The sequence below is a fragment of the Loxodonta africana genome, chromosome 7 (assembly GCF_030014295.1).
Source record: "Loxodonta africana isolate mLoxAfr1 chromosome 7, mLoxAfr1.hap2, whole genome shotgun sequence".
Lineage (NCBI taxonomy): Eukaryota > Metazoa > Chordata > Mammalia > Proboscidea > Elephantidae > Loxodonta > Loxodonta africana.
This window is the reverse complement of record NC_087348.1, coordinates 69,114,396-69,126,863: the sequence shown is the minus strand read 5'-3', so window position 1 is coordinate 69,126,863 and position 12,468 is coordinate 69,114,396. Positions and strand designations below refer to the sequence as shown.

General features: G+C 41.4%; 1 protein-coding gene across 1 annotated transcript in view; it reads left to right on the top strand.

Moving 5' to 3' along the window:
• Positions 1 to 12,468, top strand: part of SPON1 (spondin 1) — a 353,955-nt gene that overhangs the window by 154,103 nt on the left and 187,384 nt on the right. The window contains exon 4 of the mRNA XM_064288388.1: positions 7,564 to 7,637. Within this exon, the coding sequence (XP_064144458.1) occupies positions 7,564 to 7,637 (74 nt within the window). The remainder of the gene's footprint in view (positions 1 to 7,563; positions 7,638 to 12,468) is intronic.

Below are 12,468 nucleotides of genomic sequence, written 5' to 3'. Positions count from 1 at the left end.
CTGTTTTAGCAGGCCTTTTTTGACACTGTGCCAGTGAAAGAGGGAACTACTTCACTACTGCCAGGTGCGGGTTGAAGTCCAGGTTTCCCACTTGGTTTCTGTTGGCCCCTGGTTGGGGAGGGTGTGCCTCCTTACTGCCATATGAGGGTGGAAGTTCAGGATCCTCACTAGTCCTCCACTGACACCACCCTAGTGCTCTGCCATTCCTTGGGTTCCAAGGTTCCCAGCCAGTCTGCTTTCTTCTCTGCATCTTTCAGGGTTTTCTTATATATATTTTTTTTATACTTAGCAAGACTTTTTAGCTGTACTTAGTGGGAAGAATAGGGGAAAGTGTGCCTACTCTATCTTTTCCAGAACTAGAAGCTCCCCATTATATTTTAGCATTTATAATTCATTCATTCTATGAATTTTTATTGAGTGCTTGCTTTATATTAGGTACTGTATACCCAGCACTAACAAACTTCTTTGTTTCCACATAACACTTCTCACAATTTGTTAATATGTCTGTTTACTTGTTTATTCTTTTCCTTTACCACTTTAGGACAAGGGGGTTTGGACAGTGGGTAGAAGGCAGTGGGTGTGGTTATAAAAGGCTACCATAAGCTTTTCTTATTGTGTCGAAACTGTTTAGTATAAGAACCTAGAGAGGTGATAACATTGTAAAGAACTAAATACATGCACACACACAAATAAATATTCAACAACTGGAGAAGCTAAGTAAGATTAGCAGATCATATCAATGTCACTATCGTGGTTATGATATGGTTTTGCAAAATGTTACAATTGGAGGAAACTGAGCAAAGTTTACAAGGCATCTCTGTATTATTTCTTAAAACTGCATGTGAATCTTCAATTATCCAATAAAAACTTCTAAAATTAAAAAAAAAAGAATCATTCTTGCTCCCTCTGTCTTTTGTTTCAATCAGTGCTATCACCAGTTCTCTCTCTAGTTACTGAGATTTGTATATAGGGGATCAGTTTACTTAACATTCTCTGCCTCAGTTTTCTCATCTGTAAAATAGGGATAATATTAGCGCCGACTTGATGGGGTTATTGTGAGGACTAAATGAGTTAGTGTTTGTGAAGCACTTAGAAGAGTGCTTATTTGTTAAATAAACAAAGAATAAATAAAATATTTTGTACTCAGCCTTCTCTTCCTGCCCCAGATCCAGTAAGTTACAAAGTTCAGATAAGTGTTCCTGCAACATGTCTCATAGAGTCTCTATTTCCACTGGCCCTCTCCCAATTCAGGGCTTCAGTACCACCATTGCTGCCTCCTCTACGAAGCCTTGCCAGCGTGGAGTTAGTCACTGCTCCTCTGCCCCCATGAATCCTCCATTATTGTGCTCAACATTGATTTCCAGTTATCTTTTTCTGTTTCTCATTTTCCCACACTGGACCAGGAGCTCCTTACTGGCAGACTCCATCTCTTATTCATCTTTGAATTTTCAGCTCCTAACAAAGTGCCTGGCACAAAATAAGGGCTCAGTAATTGTTTATGAGTAAGCTTGTGACAACTGCAAGAATTGCTTCTTCGCAGTGATGGTAGACTGCTGCTGCTGCCGTTGTTGTTGTTAGGTGCCATCAGATCAGTTCTTACTCATAGCAACACCATGTACAACAGAATGAAACACTGCCCAGTCCTGTGCCATCCTCACAATCCTTGCTAGCTTTGACCTCATTGTTCCAGCCACTGTGTCAATCCATCTTGTTAAGGGTCTTCCTCTTTTTCACTGACCCTGTACTTTACCAACCTTGATGTCCTTCTCCAGGGATTGGTCCCTCCTGATAACATGTCCAAAGTATATAAGACAAAGTCTTCCCATCCTTGCTTCTAAGGAGCATTCTGGCTGTACTTCTTCCAAGACAGATTTGTTTGTTCTTCTAAATGTCCCTGGTGTGTTCAATATTCTTCAACAAAACTGTAATTCAAAGGCATCAATTCTTTTTTGGTCTTCCTTATTCATTGTCCAGCTTTCATATGCATATGAGGTGATTGAAAATGCCATGGCTTGGGTCAGATGCATCTTAGTCCTCAAGATGACCTCTTTGCTTTTTAACATTTTAAAGAGGTCTTTTGCAGCAGATTTGCCCTTAAATCTGTAGGTTTCTGATCCCAAGCATAGATTGTGACCTACTCATGGGAAGCTATGCATTTTTTATATGTCCTGTAGATAGGGTTCTACGGACAAACTTGCACTGTTCTTCTCCCATGGGCACGTTATCACGGGCTGCCAGGATGCCTGTTAACTCTTGGACATTGTCCCATTTCCTAAGATACACCTAACTCCATGTTATGGGTTTATTTGTGTCTTATTTTCCTAAAAAGGCATATTCAAGTCCTACCCTTCAATACCTGTGAATGTGACCTTATCTGGAAAAAACACCTTTGCAGATATAATTTGTTGGTTAAGATAAGGCCATTCGGGGGAATAGGGTGGGCCCTAATCCACTATGACTGGTGTCCTTATAAGAAGAGGAGAGAGACCAACACAGTGGAGAAACAGCCATGTGAAGACTGAGGCAGAGATTGGAGTCATGTTGCCACAAGTCAAGGAATGCTTGAAGCTACTAGACTGTGGAGAGACAAGACAGAATCTTCCCCTAGAGCCTTCAGAGAGAGAATGGCCCTCCCAACACCATGAATTCAGACTTCTACAGACTTCTAGCCCCCAGATCTGTGAGGCAATGAATTTTTGTTGTTTTAAGCCACACAGTTTGTGGCTTAAAACTAAGACAGGCCATATAAAAGATGGGTGAGGGTTTGGATCATGGAATGCACACAGACTCTAAATATTAGCTGATTGATGTAAGGCTATGGTCAGGTGATCATTCAGTACCCCTGTGAAGTAAAAATGGGGATAGCCTCAACACCTGGTGATGTTATCATCAATGTGATTTCAATACTTCATTCCTTGGTCCTCCTAAAGAGGTCTTCTTTCATTGGTAGAAGAGACTAAATGTTACTTATTGTAAACCGGATCAACTCTATGGGAAACATCCCTGAGATTGTACAGACATTTCATAAAGTACTTCAAGAAATGCTTGGTAATAGGGAATTTACTGGAATTGGAAAGGAAGTTTGACAAAAATAGTCTGAAGACCACAAACACAAGCTTCATTTTGGCCATTTATTATCTCTGCCTGAAGCAGCTGACCAGATAGCACCCTCGCTCCCTCCACAAGCGAAGGAGACAGGCCTGAGATCAATCACAGTAACAGCTACTATTTATTAAGTGCTTATTATGTGCCAGGCACTTAGAGGCTGGTGGTGACTTAACAACACCGACGATAATGTCCACCATGTACTAAGTACCTGCTACGTGCAAAGTGCTGCCTTAAGTACCCTGCATGAATGACCTCTATACAAGTGACCCAGCCCCTGAAGATCCATGCATATTTTTAAGTAATTTCATGTCCTGTTATCTCCCAAGTCCTTTCGTTTCAGAGGTCTCCCTGTCCCTTTTTGGTTAAGAGCAGGATCCCAGTCTAGACAGCAAACCCACAACCTTAGCAGACTCTAGCTTCACCTCAACAGGCAAATTCCCCAAGGAAAAAAGACTAGCAATAAACTCTTCAGACCTAAAAGGGACATGTATCCAAGAGATTCAAAATGGCATTCCTGGAAGAGTTCCATTTTAGGTTTAAAAGAAAACTTTTGGAATGATTAGTGAGTTATTTAGAACCTTGATGTTCCAAAGTTGGAGAAGCTAGCATACCGAGAAATTTTATTTGGATTTCCTTAACACGCTCTCTCATGATAAGAAGTATTCAGTATATAAATGCTATGCAACAGGGCTGCCAAATTGCAACACAAAATGGGAGAAATTTGTTATCTTGAAATGCTGAGAGAATTCTTACTAACAGCTTTCTCATCTTGTAAGGCTATTATTTTTCTGAACTACCATATGATTTACAAATCTCAGCTGAGTTTTATACTTTTGATGAGAGAAGCCTCCAAGTGAAATGCATTTTCTCCGAATATGAAATCCTTGCAGGCATTGACTAAATGCGGAATGAAAAGAAACATCTTCTGCAACCAAACCTACTAAAGTCTTGGTCTCTGCTAACACATCTGTAGGGATATGTTGGTCTTCCCCAAAGTTTCAGGCTCAGCTTAACTCTTCTCAAGCTACACGGTTGCCCTGGGTGACATCCACCACTCCAGATACTACAACTCTTACCTGTGCACCAAACCAAAATAAAACCAAACCAGCTGCAGTTGAATCAGTTCCTACTCATGATGACCCCATGTGTTTCAGACAGGGCTTCCAACCCAGTTCTTTCCAGTTCCAACCCCTGCTGAGAATTTGCATTTATAACAAGTTTCCTACTGAGAATTTGCATTTCCACCCCAGGTACACTGATTCAGAATCTACATTTCAACAAGTTTCCTGGGTGATTCTTATGTATAACTTCCTGGGAACTTGTTAGAAATGCAAATTCTCAGCAGGGGTTCAGACCAGAAGGAAACAGAGAAGCCCTGATTTCAGAGTAGAACTGCCCTCCATAGGGCTTTTAATGGCTGTGATTTTTTGGAAGTAGATCACTAGGTCTTTCTTCAGAGGGGCCTCTGGGTGGATTCAAATTGCCAACACTTCAGTTAGTAGCTGAGTGCTTAGCCATTTGTGCCACCAAAGGGCTCCTTACCTATGCGCCAACACGAAACCCGTTGCCATTGAGTCAGTTCCGACTCATAGCAACCTTATAGGACAGGGTAGAACGGCCCCATCAAGTTACCTCTGTGCCAATGACTCCCAAGTCCATATTCCCATCTCCTTGCATCTCTCCTAAGTTACAGGTCTGTGATGGCACAGTGGTTAAGTGCTCAGCTGCTAATGAAAAGGTAAGTGGTTCAAATCCACCAGCCACTCTGCAGGAGAAAGATGTAGCAGTCTGCTTCCATAAAGGTTACAACCTTGGAAACTCTATGGGGTGGTTCCACTCTGTCCTGTAGGGTTCTATAGGGTTGCTATGAGTCAGAATTGACAGCAGTGGGTATCTCTAACTGCTCACTGGACTTATCACCATCATGTCCTATAGACAGCTCAATCTCCACTCCTCTTCTTTTCCCAAACCCTGTTCCTTCTCCTTGAATCCCAGTATTGAAATGATTCTAATGTCTATAGAAATAAGTAAAATACAGTCCATCCTCCCAAGAAACTTATAATCTAGCACAGGAGACAAAAGTAAACAGGCAGTTGCAATACCAGTTAATAAGTGCTGCAGTTGGAGAAATCCAAGAGACTGTGGCTCTCATAGAAAGTACACCCAGTCAGGGAAGGCAACCTGAAGAGAATAACATCTTAGTTGGGTATGAGTTAGGCAACTGAAATAAGTGTGTGTGTGTGTGTGTGTGCACTCCAGGCCTTTTTTCCTAGCTCATCTTAGTATGGAAGCTCCGCTGAAACCTCTTCAGCACCATAGCCACACACAAGCTGACAAAAGAGTGATGGCTGCACATGAGGTACATTGGCTGGGAAGTGGGTCTCCTGCATGGAAGGAGAATTCTAGCACTTATCCACCACTGCCCCCCTCCCCAGTTAGTACCTCCAAAACCGAAAAAAAAAGCAAACCCATTGCCGTAGAGTCAATTCAGTGACCCTTCTTCAAATCTAAGCTCAGACATCCTTTCTTGGGGAAGCCTTTCCCAGATTCGTCAGGACTTCCTACATTGGATTTAGTAGTTTGTACTCCCACCCCCACCCCATACACACACACTATACTCTAAACTTTAAGAATGGGAAATGGCCCCATCTGTCTTGTTCCCTACAGTTTCCCCCAGCACTTCCCACAGCATCTGACCACTAAGCAGGCCCCCAACAACTGTGTCGAAAAATATATCAGTAAATATAACAGGCAAACAAGTGGGGGAAAGGCTGCTTTGGCTGAAATGTGGATGGAGGCCAGAGCCTTTGGTTGAGGTGGAATGTTGGGCCTCCCACTAGGCCTACTCATTGCCCTCCATAGGAGTCCCTGAGGCACTTCTCTTGGTGGGCAACATCGCAAAAGGGAAAGGCATTGTTGTAGATTGTGGGATGCTCTGACTAACAAAAGGTTTTGGTATGTGGCTTTGGGGCAGGGATCAATGTTATTCTCTTGGCCCAAGGAAACTTTCCTGCTTAATGGTCAACAGAATGGATAAATGATCAAAGTAGCTTTGTGTAGAAAAGAAGCATATCTCGTTCATTTATTTCAACATCTAGTATCCCTTGGGTGAGTAAAGACTATAAAAGACATCTGTAAGCTAGACTGAATTTTATTCTTTTGTGCAAGACTGGATGTAGAGTTGATGTTTCTTTGGAAAGGCATCTTGGCCTAGGCCCAAACCATCTAGAAATTCCTCTGTCCTCAGCAGATTCATGCACACATGGGCTCATTCCTGGGTCTGAGATCGGGTGACACAGGGAAGATCTTGTGACTCCATCACTTGGTCTGTGTGGTCAGCTATAATATAGTCACCACCACCACCAGCCCCAGCTGCTGTCGAATATTCTGACTCATGGCGGCCTCGTGTGTGTCAGAGTAGAACTGTGCTCCATAGGGTTTTCAGCGATTGTGACCTTTCAGAAGTAAATCACCAGGGTTTTCTTCTGAACTGCCTTTGAGTGAACTCGAACCTCCAACCTTTTGGTTAGCAGCCAAACATGTTAACCATTTGCACCACCCAGGGACTCTGTAATATAGTCAAGGGATCTCTTTATCTCCTAAGTATGGCAAATGGAACTGAAAATTACATTCTGATTGAGAAGCGTGGCTGAAGAAAATCAATAGAAATGGCCTAAGGTCCATTGGCACTGTCTCAATTTTAATTGTCATAGACTTTCAAATTACTGGAACACTGGGTTTCAGGATTCAACCTCTGCAAGACCAGCCAAAAATAAAGAGCAGAGGGGTTTAAAGGAGAAGAGGCCTGTCTGTGCAATCCCAGATTAAAGAGTAAGTCTGTGCTGGCCAAAAGTAAGTCATTTTTCAGCCTCAAAATATTCTTTCCAAATTCTAAGATCCTGTGTTTGACAAGAGAGAGATATAACAGCTGAAGCTGTCTTTGTTCAGAATGTAGGAGACAGTGTCGTCTAGACTTTTGGGAAAGATGTAGAATGACATTTTCAGAACAAATCAAAATATATTTTTAAATTCCTTTTTTCCTTCAGGAAGAGGTTTGACACTCTTCTATGATTTGAATTTGGTCGATCTATAAATGGCCTCAATAGTTTGATATAAAAAGTAGAGTAAAAATGAACCATTGAGGAAAGTTACTGAAAATGCTGTTAGTTTACTTTCTTACCTAAATTATATTATCAATACCACCACCAACAAAGCAACTAGCGTTTATTGAGTAGTTTCCGGGTATGTGCTAACCTCTTGATGTATTTTCTTATTTAATCCTCACAGCAAACCCATGACGTAGGTATTATTATTATTATTTCAGTTTTTTAATGAAGAAACTGAGGTACACAGAAGTAGAGTGACTGACCGAAAGGTGGCCAAGCAAGGCCCGGGCCTGACTCACCTGGTCAAACCCCGCCTTCTTACCACCATGCTGTGTCTTCTTTCCTACAGAGCCAGCATCGTACAGAAACGCATCATTTATTTTCAAGATGAGGGCTCTCTGACCAAGAAACTTTGTGAACAAGGTAAGAACGAGCTGGTGGGGCAAGGGACGATAAATAGAAGGTAGTTCATTTAGTCTAAGCATTTGCGACAGGATTTAAGGTGATTGGGCTTTCTGAGTTCCTCTGGGTTCTGCTTCCTCGTGTAGCTCCAATTTTTAATCTGGATGTGTGCTCTGGATAATTGGATCCGCCTTAAACTCTAATTACTTAGCTTGATTCCCCGGGTAGCAGATAATGTGCCTTATATTGGTGTCGTCTTCTTATTTTTGTGAAACAGTGATTATTCTGAAGAGGTTCATTGGAATAATTCACAGGACTTAATTAAGGAATGCACAATTGTGTACCTTTAAAAAGTCTGTAATGGGTCTCTGGAATACTCATTGCAGCAGGATTTGTTTGGCATCCAGGTAATGGGGCAGGGGGAGGGGGGAGGATTTTTCTCCAGAGAAGACCAGCAGGGGATGGGGATGCCAACGGGGACCTTGACCTTGTGATTTTGCCACAGTAGAGGATGGGGCCTTGGATTTACAAGCACATCAATCCTCTACTCCTGGGGTTGAGGACATTCTAACAAAGCTCACAGAAAGGTTAGAGGTTAGAATGGAGTCCTTGGTTTAGATCAGGCCTGGGTTTGAATCTTGCCTCTACCCTTCCTAGCCACATGACCTTATAACTTAATATATGTAAAATAGTACGCCTCCTCCCTGGCGCATAGTAAATGTTATATTTATAAGTGCTAGCTCTTGCCTTCTATATCAGAAAGCTCATTTATTCATCTGCTGTAAAAAATAAAGACCTTAACAATCTAAATGTATTTAGAAGTTATTAGAGAACTAAATAAAAATAGAAAAATTCTATTATTATCCATCTTAACTATCTCATTTCTATTCATTTTTGCAGAATTTTTATATGCATTTAGAGCAATTACTGTTTTGAGAAGAAATAATTCTCCCCAATACTAGCAAATCATAAGCTACTAAAGAAAAGAAAGGTTGATAAAGGTCTTCTGGGAAAATAATAGTAATAAGCCAGGTACTATTTTAAGCACTTCACATGCATCAAGCATATAATCTGTACAACGACCCTATATAAACCAAACCTGTTGGTGTCGAGTCGATTCTGACTCATAGCAAGCGTGTAGGACAGAGTAGAGCTGCCCCATAGAGTTTTCAAGGAGCACCTGGTGGATTCGAACTGCTGACCTTTTTGTTAGCAGCAGTAGCACTTAACTACTATGCCACCAGGATTTCCACAACCCTATGTCGTAGAAACTATTATAGTATCCCTATTTTACAGATGAGGAGCCTGAGACACAAAAGGTTAAATCACTTGGTGAACATGATAAAGCTAGTGATAGAGGGCAGGGTTTGAATACAGTCCAGCTGTCTCCAGAGCCAGTGCCTTTAGCCATTGCCTTTGTATCAAAGGAAAACATATAGTTGCTGTCAAGTCAGTCCAGACTCATGGCAACCCCATGTGTGTCAGAGTAGAACTGTGCTCCACAGGGTTTTCAATGGCTAATTTTTTGGAAGTAGATCACCAGGCCTTTCTTCCAAGGTACCTCTGGGTGGACTTGAACTGCCAACATTTTGGTTAGCAGCCAAGTGTATTAACCATTTGCAACACCAGGGACTCCTCCATCAAAAGGACTACCTCCCAGCTTAGTAGCTTGCATCACTGGCAGATCAATGTATGGTAGCCCTATAGGTGAGCTAGAGCAGAAACTAGGTCCTAAGTGATTGCTTGGTGAGCATGGGAACAGAAAAAGCAGAGAGAGTCGGATGGCCTGCATTAGGGTCAAGTTTGCCACAGGGGCAGAGAGGAGTGTGTGGACAGCTTCTGGGGAGACATCACCACACATGACTTTGGTGACTCTCCTTTCCTGTATTCCATTGCTTGTAAGTTCACTCAGCCTTTCTCCAAATGGAACATCTCAACTGCTGAGGCTCTTGATTCCAAAATCACAGCCACACTCCTGCCCTGCCACCATAAGGTGGCCTCTGGGTCCCATGGGTTAGAGGTTTAGGTGTTCTGGATCACACATTTCCAGGCCATCTCCTGGCCTGTGCCCACAGACGGCTATTCACAGACTCTCTGGTGTGGTTTTGTTAGTTTGTCAGAGGATGACCTTATTTCCTGGAATGGAGGGTTCTTAGGGAACACTTCACTGGCACTCCTGTGTACTGACAACAATCATTAACTAAAGTGCACTTCCCAAAGCCTCCACCTTGATGTTGTTTGAACCCTTTGTCTAAGCTGTGAATATGCTAAAATTCTGCAGAGATAGATAGTGTCGATAAAATGGCACGGCAAACCTCTATTAGCTGTCACTTCCAAGGCAGAGATCCTAGCAAAAGGACTGTGAGTGCATCTGTATCAAAAGACCACTTTTGAGGGCAACTTGGTGGCCAAAAAAGAGGCCCAGCAGGACCTGAGCTGTGGGCTCATTAGGTGCGGTTAGGGATGAGCTCAGGGACAGCAGACCCATGAAGAGATCCATCAGCAAAAGAGATCACATTAAGAACTCCTTTCAGATAGAAACATGGAGCAAAGCGGTTAAAAAAAAAAAAAAAATGCATATGCCCACTTAATTATCTCTAACTCTTTCATTACAGTCTTGACATTCTTTTCTTCCTTGTTGAGTCAAATCAAGTTTATCAAGGAACGAGAGAGAGAAACTTGTACTTATTACTTTTTCCCAATTGAACCCATTAATCCACAGGGGAAAAATTAAGAGCTGCAAAGATTTAAAAAAAAAAAAATGGTAATCTATTGTTTTTTGTTTTTAAGAAACAAAACATCAGTTCAGAATTAACAGCAGAGAAAAATCAAATATCATTCAGAATGCAACAAATAATAAATAGACGTACACACGCACATAATTAATACCAGATCACAAACAAGGAGAAAGACAAAAAGGGAATGATGAAGGGGAAAGCAGAGAAGAGAGAAAACTGTGAGTTGAGAGTGGATAATGAGAAAAGGAAGAAAAGGAGAGAGAGGCAGAGAACAAAGGAAGGGAGTAGAAAAGGATGAAGAGTAGAGATGGGGAAGGCTGGCACCTCAGGAGACGCTCCAGGGCCTGTGGTCACCCGTATTCCACAGGCTCTGCTGCAGTTTGGCCAGAAGTTAGTTATCATTTCTAAGTTACCATTTGTTAGCACTACCCTGTGAAAACCCCATTCGTTTCCCAATAGACTTTTCCTCAGTATGTCTGTTTTTGTTTTCAAACTTAGAAATTTATTTTTTAATGGAAGTTTATTTTCCTTTAGGATTTCAGAAGGTTTATTTTAAGTGTACTCCCTTGAACCCTTGGAAATATCTTGACGTTTACTACCTGTATCTGAATCAGGGCTTCGAATAGGTATGTTCCTTCCAATTTGAACCCCTGCTGAAAATTTGCATTTTTAGCCAGTTGCCAGGCAATGCTGATGCTGCCAGTTAGGGACCAATTCCGAGAACCACTAACAGAGCAGTGGTTCTCAACATTTATCATACATAAGTATCACCTGGGAATCTGTTAAAATGTAGATTCTGATTCAGTATATCTGGGTGAAAATGCAAATTTTCAGCAGGAGAACTGGAACAAACCAGTTCAAAGCTCTGATCCGAAAGCTCTCTTGATAAGGTGAAGCTACCAATTTGCCTAATCTTGGTTCTTTGAGAGATTAGTGCTGCCTCATTTAACAACAGCAAGTATATCTTAGGTCTGAACCCCTTTTTCAAAACTAATTTAGTTTTTTTTTTTTAAGTAATTGATCTTAATAGGGATGCAAAAAATTAAATCTTCAGAAGTTACTGATTTGTGCTACCCTTTCTAAAATATATGGAGCAGGCCTTGTCTCCTTAGCTGTCAAAATGGCTCACATGGGAAGGAGAGCTGGGCTTCTTCTTGCACATAAGGCAGAGGGGTGACCCTAAATGTAAATAATGCTCTAGCCTCTCCCAAGTAGCTAGATGATGATTTCTACTTTAGGCGATTTCACACCTCTTCTTTGGGGCTGTTTAGAAATACTGGAGCCACGTAGAAAGATATTTTTTGAATGCACGACGCTTCATTTGAAAAAGCAAAAACAGAAACAATAACAAAAAGGTTTTTCTGTCTTTAGGGTTTATGCAGACCTATCCAGAGAAAGCCTTTCCTGGACGTGATATAGTGCAGAGATTGAGAACATGGGCTCTTGATTCAAAAAGACCTAGACTCCCAGTTCTGCCTACACCACTCACTAACCCTGTGACCTTGGGCAAGTTACCTAATCTGCCTCAATTTATGGGTCTGTAAAATGGGAATAATCAAAGTACTTACCTCCTTAGGACTATTATGATTAAATGAGACCATATATGAGACTCAATACATTGTAGTTATTATTACAATGTCCAATATTTTTGTCTCCATCCTAGGATCCAAAATTGATTTATTCTGCCCATCACTGATTTTGCATATTGAAACCAAATGAACCCAGTGAAAAGCAAAGGGAAGACTTGTAAAGCACTTTTCCTGACACTGAAAAAGATTTTTATGCTCTTTGTCGCTACTTTGTATAATATTTTAGAGTAAATGCCCAACTTGCAAAAAAGAAAAAAAGAGCGTTTATGTTAATACTACTGAGGAACAGAAGAAAAAGCAATTGAAGCAAGTTTCATCTATAGTCATTGTTTTCATCTTGCAGGAAGCCCAACAGATTGGAAGCAACAATGCACAGTTAGGGTTGTGGGCTTGACAATCAAAAATACTGAATTTATTCATGTAATCTCTCTTTCCCCACTTACCAACTATTCACAGCTCAAAATGGGGGTGGAGAGGGAACCATCTTATGTTTTTCCAACTGTTTCTATGCCCAGAAGTAAACCT